Source organism: Ziziphus jujuba, chromosome 5 (genome assembly GCF_031755915.1).
Source record: "Ziziphus jujuba cultivar Dongzao chromosome 5, ASM3175591v1".
In the NCBI taxonomy this organism is placed as follows: Eukaryota; Viridiplantae; Streptophyta; class Magnoliopsida; order Rosales; family Rhamnaceae; genus Ziziphus; species Ziziphus jujuba.
The window spans coordinates 7,960,864-7,979,416 of NC_083383.1; the positions used below are offsets into that span (position 1 = coordinate 7,960,864).

Below are 18,553 nucleotides of genomic sequence, written 5' to 3' on the forward strand. Positions count from 1 at the left end.
TTGCCAACATAATATGTGAATATATGTAAATTTAATACAAAATAAATAAAATTAAATACAAAATAATTAAAACATTATAGAATTTGTACTTTCTAGAAAGGTTGATGGAGGCCTGTGTGATACCACAATATCCTTAAGATGTTTTACCTTCACCGATACAGATATTTTGTAGCGAACGTCTCTCAGGATACAACGGCTGCAAAAGTTTTCAAATTCAGCACCTCTAAAGCTTTTCTGTTCGAACTATCTGAGTACCTTTTCTTTACCACTGTTTTTTGTTCTCTCTCATTCAACTCCAAAACAAAACTTTTTTTTTTTCTATAAAAAACTGTAGAAACGTTATCAAAGAATGTGTAAGTAATCAACTCTAAACAACAAAGAGTTGTAAAGCCTTCAAACTTTCAACTTTTCACGTTCAAAATCATTTTGTTTTATTTAAAAATAATATTTTTCCAAAACATAAACAAACAAAAGCCCAAAAATCTTTTGAAGTCCAAATCATTCACATATAAATGGCTCAAACTCTAAGACTAGCAACCCACAAAGATGTAGATGTCAGAGGGCAGCATTTTGAATTGCTGCGTTATGGGAGTGGTACAAGAGTTTGTCCTGGAGTTTCCTTCTCTCTTCAGTTTATGCAGCTTGTACTTGCTACTTTGCTTGACGGTTTCGAATTTGAAAAGCCTTTTGATGAACCAGTTGATATGACTGAGAAACCTGGACTCGTCATCCCAGAGCCGCCCCTTAAGCCGCGTCTATACCCTTGTTGCTATCCTATATGAAGTGATGAAGGCCCGCCTTGGCTAGCACTCACTCCACACAACACTTAGCCGGCCCGGTACCTATTTATAAACATTTGGAAACGCCAGCCCAAAATGTCACAACATTAGTTTTATTTTCATTTCGTTGTGCTTGGAACGGTGTCGTCTAAGCAGCATCGGGTTACAAGGATAGAGTTAAAAGGCTTGTTTGTTTCCATGCTGTAATTTAGCTTGAATTCCAGATTGTTCCCAGAAATTTCTCAGTAATGTTCCTTTCGTTATTACCAATGGAAAACTAAGGGTAAAAGTTCAGATCGTTCAACACTCATGGGGTTTCTACACCATGAAGCAAGATGATTGACTGCTTAAACATTTTAACTTTTAATTTAATTAAAAATGCAACATATCTTGTACTAGAAAGGAACAAAGTACTACTAAAGGAAGGAAATCATTCTTCAGCAATTTTCTTTTCTTCTTTCTTTTGCTCCTCCTTTTTTAGTTTTCCTGATATTTAAACCGAGCATATTGTCAAAATAGGAAAAGAAAAAAACAAAAATTGTCAAGTTTGGTTTCATCTTTCGCTTTTGACCTACAACAAAACTATTGGACAGATTTGCTGCGAATACGACATATTGGATAGTATTCCACGAAGTGATTGGTACGATGATCGGTCAATTGCGTTGAACTTATCGTCGCAGTCTTTGACCATGTGGCATCACTGCATCGCTCACCTTTTTTTTTTTCTGTTTTTTTGTTTTTTTTTTTCCTTAATATATATTCACTAGTCCATCTCCCACTTGTCACTTGACTTTTGACGTGGATTGGGAAGATAATATTATGTTAAGCAATCTTCGGTTGGGAATAACGCTGGAGGAATCGTGAAATGTAATATTTGGTTGTTTTATATTTAATTATATCGATTTATTTATTATAATTATAATTAAGTTATATAATATATTAACATATAAAATATTAATATACGATATTTAATAAAAATGTTAATATATTTATTTAATATTTTTAAGATTCATCATTAATTTTTTAAAAATAACTATTTTCATTGTGCTCTAAAAAAATAAATAAATAAATTGGTATGATCAAGGCTATAATTATATATAAAACAACATTCAAATCAGACAACATTAGGATTTTTTTTTTTTTTTCAATTCTTAATTTGCATGAAGATATTGATTAAAATTTAAAACTATATTTATTAATTATCAAATTTTATGTGATCCTAATCTTTATGTAATCCAAAGTTTTAAAAAAAAATCTAATATTAAAACTGTTAATATGTCCTGATGTGAATTAGACTATATATATAACCAATCGCAATTTAGTATTATTCATTGTCAAATTGTTTAACTGATATATTTGGTTACTGTACTTCTCTCCACAACAATGTCTTAACAATTTACTAGATTTTATTATTTGTTTTATGGTCACGGTCAAATTGAAATATAATCAAGATATAAGATAAATTATAATTTTTATAAATAAAGAGCCAAACCTATGCAAAAGGGGTAATAAGGGGAGGAGACATGTGAACCACGATTTCATGAATGTTAATGTAAAAGACATATAACCAAATTATCCTTTATAAGTACCCACAATTTTATACATATATATACAAAGCAACTATTTTATCAAATTTCTAATTTATTTAAGTCATGAATACTTATGTGAAAAAAACGAATTTATTAAATAAAGTACTAATTTATAATTGAATTTAAATTATGATTTCCATCAAGATAATTATGATAAAAAAAAAACTGACTATATTATATATATATATATATAAGATAATTCATTTGGGAAAAATTTTCTCATATTATAGGTTATAACCACTTGATCCTATCAATTTTTATTTTTTGATATTCATCTAATCCGACTAAACGTAAGCAGCCGGTTATATTTTCCATGCAATTAAATCATCATTAAAAAATTCATATTTTTTTATAACTATTAGAAAATTTATATACAAACATGTTGATAAATTCAAACATATATATCCCCAGTGAAAAATCCACGCGGTAGTCTCTCTTTTCGTCTCCTTTAAAATTTCAATTTCATCTGTCGTCTTTCTAGCCGCCTCTCAATTTCATCTGTTGTTATTTCGTTTACACCGTAAAAGGAACATCAAGTTGATTCTTACCATACGATCGATTCCCAGCTGAATATCGCACTCTTCCATTTCTTCATCTCTCACTCTCTATCCTAAGAAGTTTTAAGCAACAAACCAAGCAATCAATGGATCTTGATCATCATCATCTTCCTAATCTACTCCCTTTTATCTCCACCATCTTGGCCCTTTTGCTGCTTGTCCACCATCTTCTTCGGAAATCAAAACGTGACCAAAAGAAAAAAGAGCCTCCAGAAGCTGCGGGTGGATGGCCTATTATTGGCCACCTGCCACTTCTACAAGGTCTACAACCTCCTCATATAACCTTGGGCAACATGGCAGATAAGTACGGCCCAATCTTCACTATCAGAATGGGAATCTTCAAAACTTTGGTTGTAAGTAATTCGGAAATGGCTAAAGAGTGTTTCACTACCAATGACAAAGTGTTTGCCAACCGTCCAAAGCTCGTTGCCCAAGATATATTGGGCTACAACTATGCCATGTTTGGGTTCAGCCCTTACGGCTCTTACTGGCGACAAGTACGAAAGATTGCCACTCTTGAAGTACTTTCCCACCACCGCATTGAGAAACTCAGTCACATCCGAGAATCCGAGGTGAAAATATCCATCAAAGAGTTGTACGAGCTGTGGGTAAACGACAATAGCGTGGTTGTGGAGATGAAAAATTGGTTTGGAGATGTTGCATTAAACCTCATATTCATGATGGTCGTAGGAAAGCGATATCTGGAATTTACAGCCTCGAATGGTGATGAGTGCCGAAGAGCGTTGAGGGATTTTTTCGATCTGACTGGGACTTTTGTGGTATCGGATGCCATTCCCAATCTGAGATGGTTGGACTTGGGAGGACATGTTAGAGCTATGAAGAAGACGGCCAAAGTGCTCGATCATTTGATACAAGGATGGCTGGAGGAACATAAGCTAAAGAGAAGTAATTCTGAGGAGCAGAAGGAGAAGCAAGACTTCATGGATGTGATGCTTTATATTCTTGATAGTGCTGATCTTGAAATCGCCAGTTATGATGCTTATACAATCAACAAGGCTACATCCATGGTATATGCACTTCTCTTCATCTATCATTTACTAACTTTTTCTTTCTCTTTTGTAATTACTTTGTCTTCTTTTGTTTTTTTAATTGGCTGAAAAAGAATATTTATGTTCTATGTTCCTTTTACTATATTTTTTACCACGAGATTCATTGCTTCTAATAAACTTCATTTGGCCGAAAAGAATAATTCACAATGAACGTGATTTTCATATGAGTTCTAATGCTTCTATAAAAGACGATCAGTTAAATCCAGTGTTCCAACTCAACTTTCCTATCGAGTAATTGTTAACTTTATTATTATTATTTTTTTGGTGAATAAAAAAGATGCCCCTAATAGTATTTAAAATATGATTTTTGTTGTGAAGTAGAGTGAAGTCCAAATCTCATGTAAAACCTCATTCTATTTCTTTATCTGATTTCTACATACACTACATAGAAAGCTTTATACACCAGAGCAACATTATCTAATCGATCAACTATATATATATATACATATATCTAAAATCCAATGCTGGTTTCAAAGAAATCAATAAAAATAATATCTAATTATAATATATATATATATATATATTTATATATACAAATATGTAATGGTGCTAGACGAGGATTTCCTCAACTTTTATGAAGAATAAATAGGTTTAATCATTTAAAATTATTAAATTTTAATATGTAATAATATTTCACATTAAATCTAAAAATTTTAAATGATTGAACTAACTAATTCTCACATTGAAAAGATAATCATCATTTATATATATATATATATATATATGTGTGTGTGTGTGTGTGTGTGTGTGTGTGATATGCATTCTGGTTTATGCAACTTGGCAGGCACTAATTTTAGCTGGCACGGACACAACGATGGTAACGTTGACATGGGCACTGGCCCTGCTTCTAAACAATCGAGGTGCATTAAAGAAGGCCCAACAAGAACTAGACAAGCACGTTGGCAGAGATAGACAAGTAAAGGAATCGGACCTAAACAAGCTGGTGTATCTCCAAGCTATTCTCAAAGAGACGCTGCGTTTATACCCAGCCGGACCACTCTCGCTTCCCCACGAGTCCATGGAGGACTGCACTGTAGGTGGCTATCACGTCTCAAAAGGCACACGCCTTCTCGTCAATCTTTCAAAGATTCATAGAGACCCAAAAATCTGGTCAGATACAAACGAGTTTCGGCCCGAACGCTTTCTTTCGACTCACAAAGCTGTTGATGTACGAGGCCAGAATTTTGAATTAATTCCGTTTGGCAGCGGTAGAAGAATGTGCCCTGGTGTATCACTGCACTTCAGTTTATGCAACTCACTCTTGCTGCTTTGCTTCATGGGTTTGATATGGCAACCCCCTCAAATGAGGCTGTTGATATGTGTGAGAAATTTGGACTGACCAACATGAGAGCCTCGCCACTTGATGTTCTTCTCACCCCCCGCCTTCCTGCTAATCTTTATTATTAAATAAGTTGAGAAATTTCATTTATATTTTATTTATATGTTTTCATTACATGTGTCTTCTGAATCCCTCTTTCTCTGTCCTAATTTATGTAAATTTTATTTTTTTAGGTCCACTTTCATGTGTATTTACATATTTTTTTAATTTTTTTAAGCTTTAGGTCCTGTATCTTTTTTTCTGTATCCTAATTTATAGGTATTTAATTTAAATCTTTTTAGGTTTGTTTATATATGTGCTTAAATGTGTTTTTAATTTTTCTAAATTTGTCTTTGTTTTTTGGAATTCTTTTTGGATCCCTCTCTTTTAGATTTATTTTATCTTTATATATGTTTTTAATTTTTTTTTTAATATCTGCCTTATGTATATGTATGTATATGTATTAATTTTTTTAAATTTGTCATTTTTGTTTTTTATTTTTTCTTGACATTTATATGTATTTTTATTTTTATTTTTTATGAAATTGTTAAGTTTTAAATCTAGAATATTTTCAATCAATCGAATGTGACTTTCATTTAATTTATATTTTTTTCTAACAAAATAAATCAGTACAAAAATTATATAATAAAAATGATACAGTCAAAAGTGTTGGCTTACTGGGATATTAAGCAACTTGTTTGGTATGTATTTTGGTTTATTCCTAAATATATGTGCTCAAATATTTTTAAAATAAAAAGTGTCTCGATCAACTCAATTAAATAGGTATGCACACCCTCAATTCTCAATTATGCGCGGCTCTTTTGTTGCACGACTATTTCAGAACCTAATCTGTTTATTTAAGCAACCTAGCTACTAAATTTATTTTTGCATTATGCACGGCTATTTTGATAACAAATAAGGACAAAAGATTGAATAATTGAGAAGACTTTTTCAAACCTCTACGTCCAAATCCAGTAAGCAAGTGAAAGGTCCAGAACACAATTTTATGCACTGCAAGTCATAATTTGTTACGTATAACCGATATTGACTGTCAAGTTGGAGAGTTAGAGTAAGATGTGGATCTCTCACGTGGCTTCTAGGAAATTACCCTTTTATGCCCAGCCAATTAAAGCATTAACCTTTCCGAAAAAGGTTTTTTGTTAGGGCATGTGTTCGTGGAAGAGGAAAAGAGCCCCTTTGTCATCCAACGTTAACTATGGTGGTGGTCCTTGAAGAAACTAACTTGATGGTATATTCATTACTTCAATCACATGGTGTTAGCTTGACTTTGTCGTGTGACCAAATGTTTAGCTGCTTTTCTGTCTAGTTTTTGTGGTTATGGTTTTTGTACGTTGATTACTCCTCATCCCTACATCTCAACCGTCCAAAATCATAATCTTACATCAGTATCATCGCTGCCAAGAGAACGATCATACATGCATCGATGTCATCACTGATGTCTCAATCTCCCTAGCTCGTCGCAGTGCAAATTATGTATGTATATATATATATATATATATATCCTCCCTCCTCCAGAACTGGTCCCCCTGCCCACCCCTCTCTCTGATTTGTACAATTTTTCATTTTTTAGCAAAAAACATATTATATGGTCCAATTTTTACGCGCACACTACATTAATATATATTTAATAAGATAATGTGGTGAACATGTGGCTAAGTTTGTGTGTGTTTTTCTTTTTGTTTCTTTTTTGGGTTAATAAAGTATGTAGCTAATTAAGTTTGGTTAATAAAGTGAAATTATTTTAGATTCTAAAAGATCCAGTTAAACTTAAATAGAAACAAAACATATATAATCTCCGTGGGGTTCAATTCAACTCAAAAAGGAAATGGATGAAGAGACATATTTGTACAAGTGAATCATACAAGAGATGGAGGTGTGGGTGAGATTGGGGATGGTGCTGGTCAGTGAAAGTCTCTTCAGCATTCGTCTTATTACAACACCTCCAACCCAAACACCCAAGACCCAACCAACGGAAGCCTCTGACAGCGCTTTCCTTATAATCTTGTCTGCGGAACATTTTTATTTTTTTATCTTCTAATCTTGTTTGCGGAACATTTTTGTTCTTTTTTTTTTTTTTAATTTTCAGACAAATTCAAAACTAACTGCATGCTTTATTGTTATCCTCCAACAACTCAATTATCCTATGATTGGTTTATGGGTGTTTTTGTCTATCTACTACATCCGAACCATGCGTCGGTCAAAACGTAGAAATTATACTCTACTACCCACCCGCTTTCATTTTCCATGGGACTTCCTTTATATTTTCATGGAAAAGGTGGATATCATTTATGTATAAATTATTTTAGCAAGGTTGTATTCGTTTGCGTAGATTGAAAACCTGCTCAACGTGGTACACGTCATCCGTCTTTGAAAATCTAGCTATTGTTTTTAAATTAATTCTATAAAATAATTCGATATACCGCACCTTCTTACATGATTAATAGGTTCAATAATTAGACCAACCCCTCGATATACATTATTGAATAATTATTGAACCAAGTTACATTAATTTTTAAACTTTAATTACAAAAATTTGCTTCAATTTTGGCTCCTATGGCCTTCCAAAAAAAAGAGGAATCTGGATTCTATTGCGTCTTTATTGCCCACTCTTTTATTTTGAATGCCCTAATTTTTTTTAAAATAACGTAGACTGTGAATTTGTCACAAATCTGGAAAACGAAAAAGCAACAAGGGCAAAAAAGTGTTGTTAACCGGAGTAAGACTAACCAAACCATGGTTTGAAATTCTACCATTATACTTTTGGCATCGGCCCGCCCGCTTTAATATAACGAACGCAGAGAGCTCTCTGCTCACGTACGAGTCCCCAAGTTTCACAAACTTTCATTCCCAGAGCTTTTCAAAGCGCACCCGAAAAATTAAAAATAAAATTAAAAATTAAAAATATCGCCGAATATTGGGTGGGGGATCCTGATGTTTCGGAATGAAACTGAACGGAACGGTGGCGGGAGGCAGCGCGGCGGCAACGGCACGACAGATAATAAAGTCGTCGTCGCCGTGAAAGCAGAGAAGGTCATATCCAGGACCGCATTAGCTTGGGCTCTCACCCATGTCGTTCACCCCGGCGATTGCATCACGTTGCTGGCCGTTTTCTCCGGCGAGAAAACTGGTATTTCTTTCTTCTTAATTAATTTTGACTTGCAATTTTCGTATACGATTATTGTTGTTGGATTCTTTTGGAGTTTTTTCTTTTTTCTTATGGACTTGTACGGGTAATGTGAATTGCAGGCCGGAGACTATGGAATTTTCCGATATTCTCTAGAGATTGTGGAAGCAAGCGCCATGAGAGGTTGCCGGATCGGATTGGTCAGATCTCCGAGTCATGTTCTCAGATGGTGCTTCAGTTTCACAACCAAATCGAGGTGACTCTCTATAATTACTAAAACACCAGTTACCGCCTTTCTCTCTGGTCATTTTTTTGTTTTTTGCTCGGTTCAACTTTACGACGTCGTTTATATATATATATATATATATGTATATATATATATATGTATATATATATATATATATATATATTCATATTTTTCATTTTAATAGAATAAAAAATAAATAATTCTGCCATTAATCTGGGGATTTGTTTTGAGACACACACAAAGTAGACCTTTCGAGAGAGCCTGTCGGGATGGGTTATAAACCGGATCAATTGGATCCGTACGATCGAAGGAAAGTCCAAGAAAGTGAGACACAATAAATAATTCAAAGTGGATTGTATATTCTCTATGCATATATGAAGTTATTTTCATTGCTATAGAATTATGCTGTCTGTCATAGTTAACTCATTTAAGATTCTTTGCACTTTCCAACTTGAAAGACTTCAGAATTGAATTCCTGCAACCTTATTTACTGCAAATAGAGCAAATGCCAAAAATATAAGAAATATTTCATTTAGAATTTTTGAAGTTTATATTAATTTTAATTTACTTTTCTAAATTTTAAAAATTATAAAGAAGTAAAAGTAAAAGAAGAAAAAATAAAAACTATTTAAAATTTAAAAAGAGATAAATAATATTTTTGAAATTATAATATTAAGTTGTATTTAAATCAATCTTAAAAAAAAGATAACCCAAAATATATACTTTCCTATTCCTCTATACTTTTCCCCTTTTTTTGTTTTTTTTTTTTTTTAATTTTTAAAGAAAAGTCATAAATCATAAATGTTAAGAATAATGTGAGTTGAATCTGTCCGTCACTCGCTGTTCGTATCGCTATCCAAATTAATTGCCACTCTCTTTTATTGCATTCCACTATATGGAAAGCAGAATTTTAAGCTTCGGCATCCCTTCTTTTTCTCTTTTCGACAAGTGCAAGGAACTGTTTATTTGTTTGAAAGTTGGCTAAATAGTGAGTTATGATTGCAGGTTACAGTGAGGATTAAAGTGGTCTTAGGTGCATCTGGGGATGCTGTGGCGGCTGAAGCAAAGAGCAGTGGAGCCAACTGGGTCGTACTGGACAAGTAATTAAACCTAAAAAAAAGTATTATTTCTTATATCTGAGCTATCATTTTAGTCGGTTGGTCACGTTTACATATACTCCCTTCCAAAGCCTTTCATTGGAAATTAATTATTCTTTTTATTAAAATAATAGGAATTTTATATTTTATAACAAAATATGACTTTTAAGTCAGTATGCCGTTGATTTTTGTTTGATTGTGTTTGTCACTGTATTATGGTTATTTTTCTTTGACAAAATGCTGTCTACGACGGAGGCTGCTCAAAGCATTAGATATTTTTTTCCTAAAGAAAAGAAAAATAGTTATGGCAGGTGGGACAATGTTTGACATGCAATGCCTTCTATCACAAAAGAAATCATCAATTTTTTTGTACATCAATAGGGCGCATAAATATTATGTTTGTGTCGCTGTGTGATAATTCTACCTTTTCATATTATTATACATTCTGAATCTTGAAGTCTTGTTTCTTCATTTTAAAAATTACTCTAAAGTAGTTCATCGGCACAAACTGTTCTGTTTGAAACAGGAAACTGAAGCAACAGCGAAAGCATTGCATGGAAGAACTCCGCTGCAACATTGTCGTGATGAAGGGCTCTCAGCCAAAAGTATTGAGGCTCAATTTAGGATGCATAGATGAACCCCAAACCCCATTCTTTTCTGCTGCTTCTTCACCGCTGATGGATGTTGGCAAGTTGCGAAGCTACAGGATGAAGCATTCCACTCCAGCGAGCAGCCCTGAAGAACCAAGTACTTCCTACACAAGAACAACAGGGGAAGGCTCACTGTCAAGTTTTGACAGTGCGACTTCTGTTTTTCTTGTCTACGGTCAGAATCCTCTCTTTGAAGGATCGCAGAAAGGAAGTTACAAGTCAATGGATGAGCAAAATGATTTGGAGGAGTCATTATCCACACTTGACTTCAGCAGAGAAAAGCTTATAACTCTGTCCAAGGCTCCAACATCAGCTATGGTCAGTAATCAGAATGCCTTTTGTATTCCGCAGAACCACATTGTTGATGGAAAGCCCCCAGTAGCCCCAAACCATAGAAATTGCAGCAAAACTAGATCTTCCAATTTCAAAGTTCAATTTGATGAAAATGTTAAGCATGATCAAGCTACCAGAAATAGTAGAGTTGCACTCGGCCAAAACTATAACAAGGAATACATTATTAATTCAAGCATCAGGGATGCTGTCTCTTTGGGAAGACCTTCCTCAGTACCTCCTCCTTTATGCTCGTTATGTCAAAACAAAACACCATTGTTTGGAAAACCTCCAAGACAGTTCTCTTACAGAGAGCTAGAGGAAGCTACAAAAGGATTCTCAGAGATGAATTTCTTGGCAGAAGGTGGTTTTGGTGTGGTTCACAAAGGGGTTTTGAGGGATGGCCAGGTTGTTGCGGTGAAACAGTTGAGGTTTGGTGGCTCTCAAGCAGATGCCGACTTCTGTCGCGAAGTGCGAGTTTTGAGCTGTGCACAACACAGGAACGTTGTGTTGCTAATTGGCTATTGTATCGAGCACAAGATGAGAGTGCTAGTTTATGAGTACATATGCAATAGTTCTTTGGACTTCCATTTACACGGTATGCTCCTAGCACCCCTCATGGCTTGGGAAAACATATGCTACGGCTCCTTTTATAAGCCATCGTAGGATCTGTTGTGCCCAAAAAAAAAATCTCATGGTATATTGCTACACTTATGAAAATGACAGGAAATGGAACCTCTCTCGACTGGCATTCGAGGCTAAAGATAGCAACAGGAACAGCCCGTGGCTTACGATATCTTCACGAAGATTGTAGAGTTGGTTGTATAGTGCACAGAGACCTGCGACCCAACAATATCCTCCTAACCCATGATTTTGAACCTATGGTACTTGATTCTAATCCTTTCACTTTTACAATTATTTGCATCCCTGAAAATTTAATAACAAAAGCTCTATTCATCAACTTCAAAAGCGCATGCTGTTTCTTAAATTCTTTGCTACCATTAGAAAGAAGAAAAACAGAATTTACATTGTGCTATGCTAGAAATTTGTTGTAACACAAAACAACAGTGATTTCAATAAGACGGAAATAATTATCTCTAAAAGAATATAAGCTTCGGTTTAAATGGTCCAACCAAGTCTTCATTAATTGATGGAGACCCTGGGCCAGTGATAGGAAGATAATCATGTTACTATTTCTTGCTACTAAAGCATGTTTCTGTTTACAGGACTTGTGTTATATGCTCTTATCAGTTTGTTATTTATTTAGGTTTCGGATTTTGGGCTAGCTAGGTGGCACTCTGAGTGGGACCTCAGTACAGAGGATCGAGTCTTTGGGGCTTCAGGGTACTTTTTTATGAACTCTGCAGAATACAACAAATTATATGCACTTCCTTAAAGAAAACACCAAGTTTATATGCTTTCTATGAATTTTATAGAAAAAGGTTAAGTCAACAAAACTTCAGATCTTTAGATGGTTGTATGTGTCTGATCTCAGGTATCTTGCACCAGAGTATGTGGATGGTGGACAAATTACACATAAAGTTGATGTATATGCATTTGGAGTGGTTTTGCTAGAGCTGATGACTGGCCATCGAATCACTGACTTGCAAAATGCTAAGGGAATGCATTTTTTGGCTGATTGGTTCCATCCATTAGCTACATTAGAATCAAACCGCATCTTACCTAATAACCTTCAGTTATTGGATCCAATCTTGTCGTCTGATCAATCCCCTGAGTTCCTTTTTCAGCTACAGGCAATGGGCCGTGCTGCTTTCATGTGTCTATGTCAAGATCCAGATTCAAGACCACAAATGTCAAAGGTTCCTATCTACCTTACGCTCTTTGTATCATACTAATAATATATATTTGCCATTAACCCATTTCTGATATAGCAGAGAGTATGCTTAAATAGTAAATTTTTCCCCGACGGTGTAGGTACTGAGAGTGCTTGAAGGAGGAGATCCGCTTGTTCCTCTGGGCTTAGACCTGAACTCACTTGGTAGTAGGAGTGGCCATTTGCATGGTCTGAGCTCACGTGCACAACCTGAGTTGAGAATAAACCATTCTCGCAGGCTCTCACATTGAAAATTGATCCTGCTAAAGGGTGAGCAAATTTTGTTTACAACAAATAGTTACATTAGCGAGAATGGTACCTCCAAAGTAATCAGTTTCTTGCCCAATTGCAACTACAGCTCATCGGATAGATACGAATTTCTGTTGTATGTTTATTGTGTATTCTTGAATCATTACATTCTTTTGTTACACGTATTATATTACACATATAAATAGCCCTTCAGATATGTTATTTATGTCACATAGTTACATGTATAATTAACTGACAGATTTTGTTTACCACGCCTTTTTTTTGTCGTTTTCAAAAATTATACATAGTACTAATGTCGTGTTTTCATTTTCTTTTATAATATCTTTCATTGTTCGAAAATAGTTCCACTCCTGTGAATAGAAACAAATAATAATAATAATAAATGAGAAATAGGAAACTATATTTTTAACTATATTTTCTTTCTGAGCAACTATATTATATGGAAATAGTAAAAAATAAAAAGAAAATGCCTAGTCCTTCAGCCTCATATGGTGAGAGGCAGAGAATCTGTAACAGCAAAATGGCATAAAGTAGACATTTTGGAGGTTTCTTTCCCCTACTAAAGTTGGTTTTAGAGAAAGTACGAATCACGTCATTTTGCAACAATTCCCTCGGTCGTAAATGTAAAAGGTGTTTTGGGGCTTTTGACTACTTTGATGAATATTTATATGTTTCAAATTTCAAGAGGAAGACCGGGAAAATAAGATTAACCAGACCATTAGAAATCAGTGAGCATCGATATGTTTGTTCATTTGGGGACTGTCTAATTTATATATGTGAAAATGGAATGATTTTCTGCAGAAAAGGCATGGTTATTTCGAGGTCTGTAATGCTTCTTTCTTTTTGCTGGAAGGTCCTTTAAGCGCTTTGCCAAGCCTTAAAGATCTACATTTTGCTTCGTCCAATAAACTCAATAGGACGGTGATACAGCATTGAGTAAAAACTGATTAAAGGTAATTGAGTTGTTGCTATAAATGGCAATTCATATTAACTTTTTTTTTTTAAAACAAAAACAAAAAAACACACACAAAGAAGATTGATAAAAGCTTTGTTATATAAGTGACTGTCATGAATGGTCATACCTGGTAATTGGCTTCTTCACATATTTTATATCCAGCTAAGCTAGCTACTCGTGAACCAACTGGAATAAGTCTATATAAAATCATTATTATGCATTATAAACAAAGACATAATTTAAAAAATGGCTACCATAAAAACCCTCCAACCACTTCATTAAGAAATTAAAATTAGTAATAGAAAAATAGAAGAAAGAGTCTTCTATTACTAATATTTTTCTCTGTATTCCCAACTTACAGTAGCCAATCATCCACCCCAATCATCAAATGGACCAAAAATCTTAACAATTTCAATATTAGAAAACATACATAAAAGCCCCTTAAAGTCCCTCCTTCTCACGGTGTTTTCCTCCCTCGCTTGGTAGGCAAACCCCCTATGTAACTACCCCCAACAGCACACGAACCTTAATATACAGCCTCGCTCCCCACATTTCACCGTGCAAATAATTCTCTGGCCAATAACCAATTCCCTGTCACGACGACACGTGGCTTCTCACGGTTGGATTTGAGATCACGACCCACCTCAGTCCTTCCGTGTTGGTTGGGACTTTGGGATCAGTACCTCCTGTTGTTGCCGGCTCGGCTTCCAGACGAGGCGCTTCCATTTGATCTTAACGATTCTCCATCTGAAACCATTTGCTGCTGCTGCTGGTACATCATAGCCGTTGGATTTATATCACACGCTAGCTCGGACACGCTCCACACCTTCACTGATTTATCCAGGCTCCCACTGTACACTACCCACCGTTGATCAGTGTTTGGGGATTCGCGATCTTTTTCAACAGCCAAGCACTTAACGGGGCCCGCGTGCCCACTCAGCACGGATAGACACGTGTGGATCACACCGTCCCTCCTCCACACGCAAATGGTCTTATCGGCTGAGCCGCTGAATACCAAGTTTCCCGCAGCCGCTAGACACAGGACGGCTAGCTTGTGACCCTTGAGGACCCCACCATGGGATAACTGCTTCTCACGTTCCCAAAAGTTGACTATTCCATCTGACGAACCGCAGTAGACGATCGAACCGGACGAGTTAACGGCCAGTGCGGTGACTGCACTCTCTTGCTCCAGCAGCGTCTGAACCAGCGTGTGCTTCGTTCCCTTCCCTTGCACCTCTTTCTGCCAAACCTTCACGGTGCCATCTGCGGCTCCAGTGAACACCAGCCCCTGCACGCTGGCCACCACGGAGTTTACGGCGTCGTCGTGTGCGTGTACGGATTCGATGCACTTGCAGCTGTCGACTCGCCAGACCTTCAATGTTCTGTCCCAAGAAGCAGAGTAGAGAAGCGTTTTGTCTTCGCTCAAACACAGACACGAAACCGCATCGGTGTGCTTGATCCAGAGAGCTGTACGATGCCGACGCACTTCGACGTAATTGCTCGGTTTGACGGAGCATTTGAAAATGTCCATCAGACTCGGTAATGTCCCGGCACGCTTGTAGATATTTGGATTCTTGGGAGAAACTTTCCAGACACGAATCTTACCATCCTGGTGACCGGTGAAAATCTTCTGGCCGGAGATCACTATGGCTTTCACCAAACCACTGTTGGATTTAAATCCACTGAATTCTTTAAGATTCTTCCAGACTCTGATGTTTTTGCTGTCGGAACCGGTGTAGAGTAGATCACCTGAAGCAGCCAATGAATAAATATGACCCTCCTCGCGTACAAGGGAGCCGATGAGACTATTCTGCGACAAGTTATCGTCCAACTGACCGGACCATGGAGATTTAGAAAACGGAGAAGTTTGGTTCCACGGCGACATCATCATCGGCGAGCCTTCGCCGCTCATACGGCTGGGATCGTAGCTAGCAGGGCTAGCTGCGGAAGCGCTACTATAACGGACATGGTAATTATCGTCGTCGGTGTTGATGGTGGAAGACATATTGGGATCAGAGTGCATCATATTTCCGAATTTAGATCTGGGTATGCTGTTAGGATCGTTGAACATGGGAAGGCTTCCTATCTCGTCTCTCATTCTATCAATTTTCTGTGAAACACCAAGGTTTCTTTTGAATAAGAGAGAGAGAAAACCTGGGATGGAAAAAAAAAAAAAAAGAAAAGAAAAAATAATTTTAATTGAACGCGCAGAGATTGGGGAAGATCGAGAAGATTGAAGGACAAGGTTGGTGGGTGGGGAGGGTTCTAAAAATATGAAAGTAAGTAAAGGCGGGAGAAAATAGGAAGGAGCTAATGCGTATATATATAAATAGCAGGGGAATGAACGGTTAAGAAAATAGGGGCGGTCTGATGTTGACACGTGTGGGGGGTGAAAGAAAGGTTATGATTTTATAATTGGGTCCGCTTGGTATGGGTCCTGGATGGTAATAAATAGTTTATTTTTGTTGGAAATGGCTGTTATGATTGTGTGGTTGGTGGTTTAATTTGCTATTTTTGGAAATCAGTGCTTTGGTAATTTGGTATAAAGTTTAAAGGAGTGGAATGAATATAGGAAGGAAATCTCAAATCTTTCCCGTTGATTCTGTGTTTTACAGCACACTGTACTGTACTTGGTTGTCGAAATAATCTTATCCTAAGATACAAACTGAATTGCCCAATACGGATTAGTTTATGAGAAGCTTCTGTTTTAAGCAATAGAAATACAAAATATTTGTAGCTAAGAATGGTAACTATTTCTGTAAAGCATCAAATTAATGGCATTGCCACTATCGCTTAGCAAATCAGTTGTGTATATAGTTTATATATAAATCAATATTTGCTAACTTAAACTTATATATATATGATATAAGTTTTTCACGTTCCAGCTTTTTAATCAACATTGTTTTGGTGCTAATTAGCCTTAACTTAATTATTTTGAAACATGCATGTAACTGAGAAAAATATGTGAATAGTAATATTATGCTAAAATATATGAGCCAAACTAGATGGGTTGATTCTGACCAAAATAAAAAATAAAATAAAAAATAGGTCGATTGAATTTTATAGCAAGGTGAAAGGTACTACCACTTTTGCATCATTGATTCCCTTTTTTACCAATTTGGAAGAACGTCAATTTTAAGATACAACAAAAGCACTAACTTTAGCTATTTTAGCCAAAGCTGGATATATAATCAATAAATACCCATCCCATTTAAACACTTTCATTTCGTTATATATATATTTTTTCTCTCTTTCCTTGAAGGATCATTTAAACATTACTTTCATTGGCATATGGTGCGAAGCTATTAGAAATTACAAATCTGATCAACATTAGATATTAATCATATTTGCTTACATCCTATCAATATATATATAATCCAATCACAGGAAATTGGAGTTTGTCAAAATTAAAACAAGCATCACCAGTTGAAAGTTTTAAACCTGTTTTGAGAATTAATAATATTTGTAGTACTGACGCTGCACGCATGAAAATATATATGAGAATTATTATTAGAAGTTTGAGAGCAATTTTTTTTTAGCAGCATTCGTATGATTAAACCTTGAAAGTGTCATCTGGCACCGCCAAAACATCGTCCGATTCTCAATGGTCTTGTACTAAAAGTCGAAACAACAAGTTATATAAGTGTTAACATAGTCCGTTTTGGATCACAATTTCTACAACTTGTTGAATTTGAACGCCTTGGATATATGTGCCACCCATTAATTAGACACCTCTAACGTCGCAGCCACTGTGCCCCAAATGCTAGGGCGCTGCCACTCTCCTTATTCATATCTGACCTTATATGTATTGCCTAGTGGGTTTATGGTGGATACAACTTAATTTCGACTAAAACTAGGGAACAAATTTAGAAAACATTTTTGAGAGAAAAAAGAGATATATGGAGTACTAGAGTAACTTCATGTGACTAATTATTAATAATATACTTGCAAAAAGCTTCGAGAGCGACTTTCTACACTAGACCCCCATGATTGAAAATTATAAGCAGAAATGGAAACGGTAGGATAAAAGAGAATCTAATTTTACCAAGACAATAACATGTGGAAGATATTGATCAACTAGAGAGGATGCGTGGAAAAAAAAGAAGAAAAAAACATATGATTCTTTTATTTCTCTCTTCAACGTGGATGCCCAAATTGATACAAAAAGATAATTTGTGTGGGTCCTTGTACCCTTCTCTCACGGGCACTTTAGTGATCGCAAATTATATCCTATAACAAATAGTATATTGGAAAAAAAACATTAATGTTTACGAAATGCCTGATCAAGTTCGATCAATAAAATCTCCAATTTTTAACACCTTTTTTTTTTTATTTAGTTGAAAATAAATAACTATATTGGAGATTCTCAGAACTTATGACACCTTCAAGAATTCCAGCTCTTCGTTTCTTTTTTCTTTTTTTTTTTTTCCTTCTCTATATTAAGATTAAAAAAAATAATAATAAACCTATCAATTAAAAGCAAACGCATCTATGTATGAAAACATATATCGCCGATTATCCTCGACCATCTCGCTTTTGTTTCTGTTAGGAATAGTTGCTTAATTTGCATACAAAATTCACTGAACCGGTTCAACCAAAACAGAAAAAACAGTGACACTAATTTGGCTCGACCGAAAGGGCCCAATCAACAACAGATTCTGCCATCGATATCCCAGAAATGACAGAGTTCAAAGATCAGCCGGTTAGAGTGT

At 35.6% G+C, this 18,553-nt stretch overlaps 2 protein-coding genes and 1 pseudogene across 2 annotated transcripts; 2 read left to right on the top strand and 1 right to left on the bottom strand.

Annotated features, from left to right (window-relative positions):
* The first annotated feature begins 2,882 nt into the window (after positions 1 to 2,882).
* Positions 2,883 to 5,618, top strand: LOC107420203 (cytochrome P450 CYP82D47-like; annotated as a pseudogene).
* A 2,361-nt stretch (positions 5,619 to 7,979) lies between these two features.
* On the top strand, positions 7,980 to 13,134 carry LOC107420222 (inactive protein kinase SELMODRAFT_444075). Its single transcript, XM_016029124.4, has 8 exons — positions 7,980 to 8,461; positions 8,581 to 8,714; positions 9,711 to 9,805; positions 10,329 to 11,380; positions 11,509 to 11,666; positions 12,050 to 12,126; positions 12,278 to 12,602; positions 12,718 to 13,134. Exons 1-8 carry the CDS (start codon positions 8,266 to 8,268, stop codon positions 12,865 to 12,867), a joined length of 2,187 nt encoding a protein of 728 aa, XP_015884610.1. The 5' UTR covers positions 7,980 to 8,265; the 3' UTR covers positions 12,868 to 13,134.
* A 905-nt stretch (positions 13,135 to 14,039) lies between these two features.
* LOC107420228 (protein JINGUBANG) lies at positions 14,040 to 16,295 on the bottom strand. Its single transcript, XM_016029129.4, has one exon. It carries the CDS (start codon positions 15,937 to 15,939, stop codon positions 14,518 to 14,520), a length of 1,422 nt encoding a protein of 473 aa, XP_015884615.1. The 5' UTR covers positions 15,940 to 16,295; the 3' UTR covers positions 14,040 to 14,517.
* Between the last annotated feature and the right edge of the window lie 2,258 nt (positions 16,296 to 18,553).

Bases quoted from the DNA above. Each gene is read 5' to 3' on its own strand.
- LOC107420222 (XM_016029124.4), top strand. From the start codon at position 8,266: ATGTTTCGGAATGAAACTGAACGGAACGGTGGCGGGAGGCAGCGCGGC. The intron at 8,715-9,710 runs GTGACTCTCTAT...TTATGATTGCAG, and splicing joins AGTTTCACAACCAAATCGAG to GTTACAGTGAGGATTAAAGT. The intron at 9,806-10,328 runs GTAATTAAACCT...TGTTTGAAACAG, and splicing joins AACTGGGTCGTACTGGACAA to GAAACTGAAGCAACAGCGAA.
- LOC107420228 (XM_016029129.4), bottom strand. From the start codon at position 15,939: ATGAGAGACGAGATAGGAAGCCTTCCCATGTTCAACGATCCTAACAGC.